Source organism: Electrona antarctica (assembly GCF_951216825.1).
Source record: "Electrona antarctica genome assembly, chromosome: 13".
NCBI lineage: Eukaryota > Metazoa > Chordata > Actinopteri > Myctophiformes > Myctophidae > Electrona > Electrona antarctica.
In genome coordinates, this window is record NC_136794.1 from 43707578 (window position 1) to 43720138 (window position 12561).

At 45.1% G+C, this 12561-nt stretch overlaps 1 protein-coding gene across 1 annotated transcript in view; it reads left to right on the plus strand.

The window, feature by feature from the left end:
• Positions 1-1355: 1355 nt before the first annotated feature.
• LOC306935006 (cyclin-Y-like protein 1) overlaps positions 1356-12561 on the plus strand; it is a gene marked incomplete at its 5' end in the record, with an annotated part of 44973 nt that continues 33767 nt past the window's right edge. Inside the window, one exon of the mRNA XM_079517828.1 lies at positions 1356-1380. Within this exon, the coding sequence (XP_079373954.1) occupies positions 1356-1380 (25 nt within the window). The remainder of the gene's footprint in view (positions 1381-12561) is intronic.

The following is a 12561-nucleotide window of genomic DNA, read 5'->3' on the forward strand; positions in this document are numbered from 1 at the left end:
TGGTGTCTATGAGTGGCATGAGGCGTTGGAGTAGCAGCCTCTCATAGAGCTTGTAGGTGATGCAGAGGTGGGAAATGGGTCGGTAGCTCTTTGGGGATGATGGGTCTTTGCCATGTTTGGGGATTGCAACCACTTTGGCCTTTCTCCAGACAGAAGGGATGGTTTTCTGTGCCATGCATGTGTTCAGCATCCCCAGGAGCCAGGTCTTTGCGTTAGGTCCCAGGTGCTGTATCATTCTGCCATTATGTCATCAATCCCTGCTACTTTTCCAGATTTCAACTTTCCCATTCCAGTTTCGAGTTCTTCTAGGTCGAAGGGTTGGCTGATTGTGGTTGGTCTGATACCACTGTGTGATGGTGTTCTCCTGTGGGTCGGCAGCGATGTTTGTTACGACTTTTGGCCACCAGGTGTGATGCAACAGAGTTTGCTGTGACCATTGTGATTATGGTCTTTGCCAAGAAGGCGGATTGTGGCCCATGCCTTCCTGCTGTTTATTGTCATGTTGGTGTTCTCTATCATTTCCTTCCAGACTTTCCTCCATTCATCCCCAACTTCACTGTCTATCTCCTGTGTTCTCCATTCATCTTGAGCGATACACAGTCGTCTGATGTGCGGGGGGGACCGCATAAAGGCACGTGATCGGCTCCAGCTTGAGAAGGCATACTCTGCTGTAGAGAAAGACAGGGCCATCCATGGCAGTTGCACGGATTGTTTGTGGGTCTGCGCCCCACTTGGAGTTCACTAGTTTTTGCCTGCCTGCCTGCCTGCCTGCCTGCCTGCCTGCCTGCCTGCCTGCCTGCCTGCCTGCCTGCCTGCCTGCAACTTGAATGAGGTGTGTAAAAATGTATTTCACGGGTGTGGGTGTTGATCTTGGCTTTTGTGTTCCCCAGGTGTTTTTTGAAGGAGTGTCCTGTCCAGTGTAACTCCAAGTTACATGGGGTGGGTATGGTTGGAGAGTTTGTGACCATCCCAAGTGACGCTCAGTTCTTTTTTCGCGTCTCGGTTCCTCAGGTGGAAGCTGCATAGTTGGGTTTTTGATGGGTTGGGTTTCAGGTGGTTGTATTGTAGTAGCTTGACATTTCTTGGAGGGCACTTTCAAGGACAGACTCAATCTTCTGGAAGTCTGCTTGTTGGGTGGTGCGGGGGGGAGGTGCCTTTCACACAATGTGACTACCAGACCACAGACACATTCTGAATGTCAACTACAGCGCTTAAAGCGACCAGAGTACCGTCCTGTCCTCCTATCTTTATACCAGAGTACCGTCCTGTCCTATCTTTTCAATGCAACATTGATATTCTCTTCAGGAACACAATTCTTACCTCGATCTTATAACATTTGTTCTCGTACCAATACCATGATCGCACAGGGCGTACCTCAATGTCTCAGGACAGTCACAGTGAAAACAAAAATTGCGTTTGACTTGCACACACGCACACACACACATGCACACGCACAGACGGCGTGCACGCACATGCTAACCAAATGTAACTCTGAGAGTGTAAAACATGTAACCAAATGGACCCTTACAGGTCTGTAACTCAGAGTGTACAGATGAAACAAAATGGGCAGGTCCAACACTGGTTATCGAAGCGTGTACACACGCACACACACATACACGCGCACACGCACGCACGTGTAACCAAATGGACCCTTACAGGTCCAACACTGTTTTTTTATTAATCATCGAATGAAATGTGTGAGGTCGGCAAGAGAAAGTTAAAAAAAATCATAGCAAATACCGGTAATTCAAAAATGTTAGTTTCGTCCTATGTTTTTCTTCTTTATACATTACTTTACTGTTGAAATGTACATTTTACATTTCAACGAATGGACCTGTACATGACAACAACACAAAAACTAAGGCACTGGTGTCGTACTTCTGGTTTACCGGAACGGGGTTCAACTCCCTGCAGTGCCCTGCTCAATGTGTTGTATTTACATGGTTCAACTATAGTGCGCGATTCTTCATCATTGTTGAGGATTTGAAAAAAGGTGAAATCGTGGAAAAGCGAAAGGCTATAGTCCATCGTCTCGTAGCGCATGCTATAGGGTGCCATTTTTCACGATTTCCGAGGATTTGAAAAAAAGGGGGAAATCGCGGAAAAGCGACAGGCTATAGTCCATGGTCACGGACCGCATACTAGTCAAGGTCATTTATACTGGTCAAGGTCATTTACTAGTCTTCTGAAGGTCATTTAATAGTCTTATGAAGGTCATTTATACTGGTCAAGGTCATTTATACTGGTCAAGGTCATTCATACTGGTCAAGGTCATTTACTAGTCTTATGAAGGTAATTTATACTGCTCAAAGTCATTGATATTGGTCGAGGTCATTGAGCGGCGCGCTATAGTGCGCGATTCTTCATCATTGTTGAGGATTTGAAAAAAGGTGAAAATCACTGAAAAGCGACAGGCTATAGTCCATGGTCTCGGAGCACATGCTACAGGGTGGCATTTTTCACAGTTTTGGAGGATTTGAAAAAAAGGTGAAAATCACTGAAAAGCGACAGGCTATAGTCCATGGTCTCGGAGCACATGCTACAGGGTGGCATTTTTCACGGTTTCGGAGGATTTGAAAAAAAGGTGAAAATCACTGAAAAGCGACAGGCTATAGTCCATGGTCTCGGAGCACATGCTACAGGGTGGCATTTTTCACGGTTTCGGAGGATTTGAAAAAAAGGTGAAAATCACTGAAAAGCGACAGGCTATAGTTCATGGTCTCGGAGCACATGCTACAGGGTGGCATTTTTCACGGTTTCGGAGGATTTGAAAAAAAGGTGAAAATCACTGAAAAGCGACAGGCTATAGTCCATGGTCTCGGAGCACATGCTACAGGGTGGCATTTTTCACGGTTTCGGAGGATTTGAAAAAAAGGTGAAAATCACTGAAAAGCGACAGGCTATAGTCCATGGTCTCGGAGCACATGCTGCAGGGTGGCATTTTTCACGGTTTAGGAGGATTTGAAAAAAAGGTGAAAATCACTTAAAAGCGACAGGCTATAGTCCATGGTCTCGGAGCACATGCTACAGGGTGGCATTTTTCACGGTTTCGGAGGATTTGAAAAAAGGTGAAAATCACTGAAAAGCGACAGGCTATAGTCCATGGTCTCGGAGCACATGCTACAGGGTGGCATTTTTCACGGTTTCGGAGGATTTGAAAAAAAGGTGAAAATCACTGAAAAGCGACAGGCTATAGTCCATGGTCTCGGAGCACATGCTACAGGGTGGCATTTTTCACGGTTTTGGAGGATTTGAAAAAAAGGTGAAAATCACTGAAAAGCGACAGGCTATAGTCCATGGTCTCGGAGCACATGTTACAGGGTGGCATTTTTCACGGTTTCGGAGGATTTGAAAAAAAGGTGAAAATCACTGAAAAGCGACAGGCTATAGTCCATGGTCTCGGAGCACATGCTACAGGGTGGCATTTTTCACGGTTTCGGAGGATTTGAAAAAAAGGTGAAAATCACTGAAAAGCGACAGGCTATAGTCCATGGTCTCGGAGTACATGCTGCAGGGTGGCATTTTTCACGGTTTCGGAGGATTTGAAAAAAAGGTGAAAATCACTTAAAAGCGACAGGCTATAGTCCATGGTCTCGGAGCACATGCTACAGGGTGGCATTTTTAACGATTTCGGGGGATTTGAAAAAAAGGTGAAAATCACTGAAAAGCGACAGGCTATAGTCCATGGTCTCGGAGCACATGCTACAGGGTGGCATTTTTCACGGTTTCGGAGGATTTGAAAAAAGGTGAAAATCACTGAAAAGCGACAGGCTATAGTCCATGGTCTCGGAGCACATGCTACAGGGTGGCATTTTTCACGGTTTTGGAGGATTTGAAAAAAAGGTGAAAATCACTGAAAAGCGACAGGCTATAGTCCATGGTCTCGGAGCACATGCTACAGGGTGGCATTTTTCACGGTTTCGGAGGATTTGAAAAAAAGGTGAAAATCACTGAAAAGCGACAGGCTATAGTCCATGGTCTCGGAGCACATGTTACAGGGTGGCATTTTTCACGGTTTCGGAGGATTTAAAAAAAAGGTGAAAATCACTGAAAAGCGACAGGCTATAGTCCATGGTCTCGGAGCACATGCTACAGGGTGGCATTTTTCACGGTTTCGGAGGATTTGAAAAAAAGGTGAAAATCACTGAAAAGCGACAGTTTATAGTCCATGGTCTCGGAGCACATGCTGCAGGGTGGCATTTTTCACGGTTTCGGAGGATTTAAAAAAAAGGTTAAAATCACTTAAAAGCGACAGGCTATAGTCCATGGTCTCGGAGCACATGCTACAGGGTGGCATTTTTAACGATTTCGGGGGATTTGAAAAAAAGGTGAAAATCACTGAAAAGCGACAGGCTATAGTCCATGGTCTCGGAGCACATGCTACAGGGTGGCATTTTTCACGGTTTCGGAGGATTTGAAAAAAGGTGAAAATCACTGAAAAGCGACAGGCTATAGTCCATGGTCTCGGAGCACATGCTACAGGGTGGCATTTTTCACGGTTTCGGAGGATTTGAAAAAAAGGTGAAAATCACTGAAAAGCGACAGGCTATAGTCCATGGTCTCGGAGCAAATGCTACAGGGTGGCATTTTTCACGGTTTCGGAGGATTTGAAAAAAAGGTGAAAATCACTGAAAAGCGACAGGCTATAGTCCATGGTCTCGGAGCACATGCTACAGGGTGGCATTTTTCACGGTTTCGGAGGATTTGAAAAAAAGGTGAAAATCACTGAAAAGCGACAGGCTATAGTCCATGGTCTCGGAGCACATGCTACAGGGTGGCATTTTTCACGGTTTCGGAGGATTTGAAAAAAAGGTGAAAATCACTGAAAAGCGACAGGCTATAGTCCATGGTCTCGGAGCACATGCTACAGGGTGGCATTTTTCACGGTTTCGGAGGATTTGAAAAAAAGGTGAAAATCACTGAAAAGCGACAGGCTATAGTCCATGGTCTCGGAGCACATGCTACAGGGTGGCATTTTTAACGGTTTCGGGGGATTTGAAAAAAAGGTGAAAATCACTGAAAAGCGACAGGCTATAGTCCATGGTCTCGGAGCACATGCTACAGGGTGGCATTTTTCACGGTTTCTGAGGATTTGAAAAAAGGTGAAAATCACTGAAAAGCGACAGGCTATAGTCCATGGTCTCGGAGCACATGCTACAGGGTGGCATTTTTCACGGTTTCGGAGGATTTGAAAAAAAGGTGAAAATCACTGAAAAGCGACAGGCTATAGTCCATGTCTCGGAGCACATGCTACAGGGTGGCATTTTTCACGGTTTCGGAGGATTTGAAAAAAAGGTGAAAATCACTGAAAAGCGACAGGCTATAGTCCATGGTCTCGGAGCACATGCTACAGGGTGGCATTTTTCACGGTTTCGGAGGATTTGAAAAAAAGGTGAAAATGACTGAAAAGCGACAGGCTATAGTCCATGGTCTCGGAGCACATGCTACAGGGTGGCATTTTTCACGGTTTCGGAGGATTTGAAAAAAAGGTGAAAATCACTGAAAAGAGACAGGCTATAGTCCATGGTCTCGGAGCACATGCTACAGGGTGGCATTTTTCACGGTTTCGGAGGATTTGAAAAAAAGGTGAAAATCACTGAAAAGCGACAGGCTATAGTCCATGGTCTCGGAGCACATGCTACAGGGTGGCATTTTTCACGGTTTCGGAGGATTTGAAAAAAAGGTGAAAATCACTGAAAAGCGACAGGCTATAGTCCATGGTCTCGGAGCACATGCTACAGGGTGGCATTTTTCACGGTTTTGGAGGATTTGAAAAAAAGGTGAAAATCACTGAAAAGCGACAGGCTATAGTCCATGGTCTCGGAGCACATGCTACAGGGTGGCATTTTTCACAGTTTCGGAGGATTTGAAAAAAAGGTGAAAATCACTGAAAAGCGACAGGCTATAGTCCATGGTCTCGGAGCACATGCTACAGAGTGGCATTTTTCACAGTTTCGGAGGATTTGAAAAAAAGGTGAAAATCACTGAAAAGCGACAGGCTATAGTCCATGGTCTCGGAGCACATGCTACAGGGTGGCATTTTTCACGGTTTCGGAGGATTTGAAAAAAAGGTGAAAATCACTGAAAAGCGACAGGCTATAGTCCATGGTCTCGGAGCACATGCTACAGGGTGGCATTTTTCACGGTTTCGGAGGATTTGAAAAAAAGGTGAAAATCACTGAAAAGCGACAGGCTATAGTCCATGGTCTCGGAGCACATGCTACAGGGTGGCATTTTTCACGGTTTCGGAGGATTTGAAAAAAATGTGAAAATCACTGAAAAGCGACAGGCTATAGTCCATGATCTCGGAGCACATGCTACAGGGTGGCATTTTTCACGGTTTCGGAGGATTTGAAAAAAAGGTGAAAATCACTGAAAAGCGACAGGCTATAGTCCATGGTCTCGGAGCACATGCTGCAGGGTGGCATTTTTCACGGTTTCGGAGGATTTGAAAAAAAGGTGAAAATCACTTAAAAGCGACAGGCTATAGTCCATGGTCTCGGAGCACATGCTACAGGGTGGCATTTTTCACGGTTTCGGAGGATTTGAAAAAAAGGTGAAAATAACTGAAAAGCGACAGGCTATAGTCCATGGTCTCGGAGCACATGCTACAGGGTGGCATTTTTCACGGTTTCGGAGGATTTGAAAAAAAGGTGAAAATCACTGAAAAGCGACAGGCTATAGTCCATGGTCTCGGAGCACATGCTACAGGGTGGCATTTTTCACGGTTTCGGAGGATTTGAAAAAAAGGTGAAAATCACTGAAAAGCGACAGGCTATAGTCCATGGTCTCGGAGCACATGCTACAGGGTGGCATTTTTCACGGTTTCGGAGGATTTGAAAAAAAGGTGAAAATCACTGAAAAGCGACAGGCTATAGTCCATGGTCTCGGAGCACATGCTACAGGGTGGCATTTTTCACGGTTTCGGAGGATTTGAAAAAAAGGTGAAAATCACTGAAAAGCGACAGGCTATAGTCCATGGTCTCGGAGCACATGCTACAGGGTGGCATTTTTCACGGTTTCGGAGGATTTGAAAAAAAGGTGAAAATCACTGAAAAGCGACAGGCTATAGTCCATGGTCTCGGAGCAAATGCTACAGGGTGGCATTTTTCACGGTTTCGGAGGATTTGAAAAAAAGGTGAAAATCACTGAAAAGCGACAGGCTATAGTCCATGGTCTCGGAGCACATGCTACAGGGTGGCATTTTTCACGGTTTCGGAGGATTTGAAAAAAAGGTGAAAATCACTGAAAAGCGACAGGCTATAGTCCATGGTCTCGGAGCACATGCTACAGGGTGGCCTTTTTCACGGTTTCGGAGGATTTGAAAAAAAGGTGAAAATCACTGAAAAGCGACAGGCTATAGTCCATGGTCTCGGAGCACATGCTGCAGGGTGGCATTTTTCACGGTTTAGGAGGATTTGAAAAAAAGGTGAAAATCACTTAAAAGCGACAGGCTATAGTCCATGGTCTCGGAGCACATGCTACAGGGTGGCATTTTTAACGATTTCGGGGGATTTGAAAAAAAGGTGAAAATCACTGAAAAGCGACAGGCTATAGTCCATGGTCTCGGAGCACATGCTACAGGGTGGCATTTTTCACGGTTTCGGAGGATTTGAAAAAAGGTGAAAATCACTGAAAAGCAACAGGCTATAGTCCATGGTCTCGGAGCACATGCTACAGGGTGGCATTTTTCACGGTTTCGGAGGATTTGAAAAAAGGTGAAAATCAGTGAAAAGCGACAGGCTATAGTCCATGGTCTCGGAGCACATGCTACAGGGTGGCATTTTTCACGGTTTCGGAGGATTTGAAAAAAAGGTGAAAATCACTGAAAAGCGACAGGCTATAGTCCATGGTCTCGGAGCACATGCTACAGGGTGGCATTTTTCACGGTTTCGGAGGATTTGAAAAAAAGGTGAAAATCACTGAAAAGCGACAGGCTATAGTCCATGGTCTCGGAGCACATGCTACAGGGTGGCATTTTTCACGGTTTCGGAGGATTTGAAAAAAAGGTGAAAATCACTGAAATGCGACAGGCTATAGTCATGGTCTCGGAGCACATGCTACAGGGTGGCATTTTCACGGTTTCGGAGGATTTGAAAAAAAGGTGAAAATCACTGAAAAGCGACAGGCTATAGTCCATGGTCTCGGAGCACATGCTACAGGGTGGCATTTCTCACGGTTTCGGAGGATTTGAAAAAAAGGTGAAATCACTGAAAAGCGACAGGCTATAGTCCATGGTCTCGGAGCACATGCTACAGGGTGGCATTTTTCACGGTTTTGGAGGATTTGAAAAAAAGGTGAAAATCACTGAAAGCGACAGGCTATAGTCCATGGTCTCGGAGCACATGCTACAGGGTGGCATTTTTCACGGTTTTGGAGGATTTGAAAAAAAGGTGAAAATCACTGAAAAGCGACAGGCTATAGTCCATGGTCTCGGAGCACATGTTACAGGGTGGCATTTTTCACGGTTTCGGAGGATTTGAAAAAAGGTGAAAATCACTGAAAAGCGACAGGCTATAGTCCATGGTCTCGGAGCACATGCTACAGGGTGGCATTTTTCACGGTTTCGGAGGATTTGAAAAAAATGTGAAAATCACTGAAAAGCGACAGGCTATAGTCCATGGTCTCGGAGCACATGCTGCAGGGTGGAATTTTTCACGGTTTCGGAGGATTTGAAAAAAAGGTGAAAATCACTTAAAAGCGACAGGCTATAGTCCATGGTCTCGGAGCACATGCTACAGGGTGGCATTTTTAACGATTTCGGGGATTTGAAAAAAAGGTGAAAATCACTGAAAAGCGACAGGCTATAGTCCATGGTCTCGGAGCACATGCTGCAGGGTGGCATTTTTCACGGTTTCGGAGGATTTGAAAAAAGGTGAAAATCACTGAAAAGCGACAGGCTATAGTTCATGGTCTCGGAGCACATGCTACAGGTGGCATTTTTTACGGTTTCGGAGGATTTGAAAAAAAAGTGAAAATCACTGAAAAGCGACAGGCTATAGTCCATGGTCTCGGAGCACATGCTACAGGGTGGCATTTTTCACGGTTTCGGAGGATTTGAAAAAAGATGAAATCACTGAAAAGCGACAGGCTATAGTCCATGGTCTCGGAGCACATGCTACAGGGGTGGCATTTTTCACGGTTTCGGAGGATTTGAAAAAAAGGTGAAAATCACTGAAAAGCGAAAGGCTATAGTCCATGGTCTCGGAGCACATGCTACAGGGTGGCATTTTTCACGGTTTCGGAGGATTTGAAAAAAAGGTGAAATCACTGAAAAGCGACAGGTTATAGTCCATGGTCTCGGAGCACATGTTACAGGGTGGCATTTTTCACGGTTTCGGAGGATTTGAAAAAAGGTGAAAATCACTGAAAAGCGACAGGCTATAGTCCATGGTCTCGGAGCACATGCTACAGGGTGGCATTTTTCACGGTTTCGGAGGATTTGAAAAAAGATGAAAATCACTGAAAAGCGACATGCTATAGTCCATGGTCTCGGAGCACATGCTACAGGGTGGCATTTTTCACGGTTTCGGAGGATTTGAAAAAAAGGTGAAAATCACTGAAAAGCGAAAGGCTATAGTCCATGGTCTCGGAGCACATGCTACAGGGTGGCATTTTTCACGGTTTCGGAGGATTTGAAAAAAAGGTGAAATCACTGAAAAGCGACAGGCTATAGTCCATGGTCTCGGAGCACATGTTACAGGGTGGCATTTTTCACGGTTTCGGAGGATTTGAAAAAAAGGTGAAAATCACTGAAAAGCGACAGGCTATAGTCCATGGTCTCGGAGCACATGCTACAGGGTGGCATTTTTCACGGTTTCGGAGGATTTGAAAAAAAGGTCAAAATCACTGAAAAGCGACAGGCTATAGTCCATGGTCTCGGAGCACATGCTACAGGGTGGCATTTTTCACGGTTTCGGAGGATTTGAAAAAAAGGTGAAAATCACTGAAAAGCGACAGGCTATAGTCCATGGTCTCGGAGCACATGCTACAGGTGGCATTTTTCACGGTTTCGGAGGATTTGAAAAAAAGGTGAAAATCACTGAAAAGCGACAGGCTATATATAGTCCATGGTCTCGGAGCACATGTTACAGGGTGGCATTTTTCACGGTTTCGGAGGATTTGAAAAAAAGGTGAAAATCACTGAAAAGCGACAGGCTATAGTTCATGGTCTCGGAGCACATGCTACAGGGTGGCATTTTTCACGGTTTCGGAGGATTTGAAAAAAGGTGAAAATCACTGAAAAGCGACAGGCTATAGTCCATGGTCTCGGAGCACATGCTGCAGGGTGGCATTTTTCACGGTTTCGGAGGATTTGAAAAAAAGGTGAAAATAACTTAAAAGCGACAGGCTATAGTCCATGGTCTCGGAGCACATGCTGCAGGGTGGCATTTTTCACGGTTTCGGAGGATTTGAAAAAAAGGTGAAAATCACTGAAAAGCGACAGGCATAGTCCATGGTCTCGGAGCACATGCTACAGGGTGGCATTTTTAATGATTTCGGGGATTTGAAAAAAAGGTGAAAATCACTGAAAAGCGACAGGCTATAGTCCATGGTCTCGGAGCACATGCTACAGGGTGGCATTTTTCACGGTTTCGGAGGATTTGAAAAAAGGTGAAAATCACTGAAAAGCGACAGGCTATAGTCCATGGTCTCGGAACACATGCTACAGGGTGGCATTTTTCACGGTTTCGGAGGATTGAAAAAAAGGTGAAAATCACTGAAAAGCGACAGGCTATAGTCCATGGTCTCGGAGCACATGCTACAGAGTGGCATTTTTCACGGTTTCGGAGGATTTGAAAAAAAGGTGAAAATCACTGAAAAGCGACAGGCTATAGTCCATGGTCTCGGAGCACATGCTACAGGTGGCATTTTTCACGGTTTCGGAGGATTTGAAAAAAAGGTGAAAATCACTGAAAAGCGACAGGCTATAGTCCATGGTCTCGGAGCACATGCTACAGGGTGGCATTTTTCACGGTTTCGGAGGATTTGAAAAAAAGGTGAAAATCACTGAAAAGCGACAGGCTATAGTCCATGGTCTCGGAGCACATGCTGCAGGGTGGCATTTTTCACGGTTTAGGAGGATTTGAAAAAAAGGTGAAAATCACTTAAAAGCGACAGGCTATAGTCCATGGTCTCGGAGCACATGCTACAGGGTGGCATTTTTCACGGTTTCGGAGGATTTGAAAAAAAGGTGAAAATCACTGAAAAGCGACAGGCTATAGTCCATGGTCTCGGAGCAAATGCTACAGGGTGGCATTTTTCACGGTTTCGGAGGATTTGAAAAAAGGTGAAAATCACTGAAAAGCGACAGGCTATAGTCCATGGTCTCGGAGCACATGCTACAGGGTGGCATTTTCACGGTTTCGGAGGATTTGAAAAAAAGGTGAAAATCACTGAAAAGCGACAGGCTATAGTCCATGGTCTCGGAGCACATGCTACAGGGTGGCATTTTTCACGGTTTCGGAGGATTTGAAAAAAAGGTGAAAATCACTGAAAAGCGACAGGCTATAGTCCATGGTCTCGGAGCACATGCTACAGGGTGGCATTTTTCACGGTTTCGGAGGATTTGAAAAAAAGGTGAAAATCACTGAAAAGCGACAGGCTATAGTCCATGGTCTCGGAGCACATGCTACAGGGTGGCATTTTTCACGGTTTCGGAGGATTTGAAAAAAGGTGAAAATCACTGAAAAGCGACAGGCTATAGTCCATGGTCTCGGAGCACATGCTACAGGGTGGCATTTTCACGGTTTCGGAGGATTTGAAAAAAAGGTGAAAATCACTGAAAAGCGACAGGCTATAGTCCATGGTCTCGGAGCACATGCTACAGGGTGGCATTTTTCACGGTTTCGGAGGATTTGAAAAAAAAGGTGAAAATCACTGAAAAGCGACAGGCTATAGTCCATGGTCTCGGAGCACATGCTACAGGGTGGCATTTTTCACGGTTTCGGAGGATTTGAAAAAAAGGTGAAAATCACTGAAAAGCGACAGGCTATAGTCCATGGTCTCGGAGCACATGCTACAGGGTGGCATTTTTCACGGTTTCGGAGGATTTGAAAAAAAGGTGAAAATCACTGAAAAGCGACAGGCTATAGTCCATGGTCTCGGAGCACATGCTACAGGGTGGCATTTTTCACGGTTTCGGAGGATTTGAAAAAAGGTGAAAATCACTTAAAAGCGACAGGCTATAGTCCATGGTCTCGGAGCACATGCTACAGGGTGGCATTTTTAACGATTTCGGGGGATTTGAAAAAAAGGTGAAAATCACTGAAAAGCGACAGGCTATAGTCCATGGTCTCGGAGCACATGCTACAGGGTGGCATTTTTCACGGTTTCGGAGGATTTGAAAAAAGGTGAAAATCACTGAAAAGCAACAGGCTATAGTCCATGGTCTCGGAGCACATGCTACAGGGTGGCATTTTTCACGGTTTCGGAGGATTTGAAAAAAGGTGAAAATCAGTGAAAAGCGACAGGCTATAGTCCATGGTCTCGGAGCACATGCTACAGGGTGGCATTTTTCACGGTTTCGGAGATTTGAAAAAAAGGTGAAAATCACTGAAA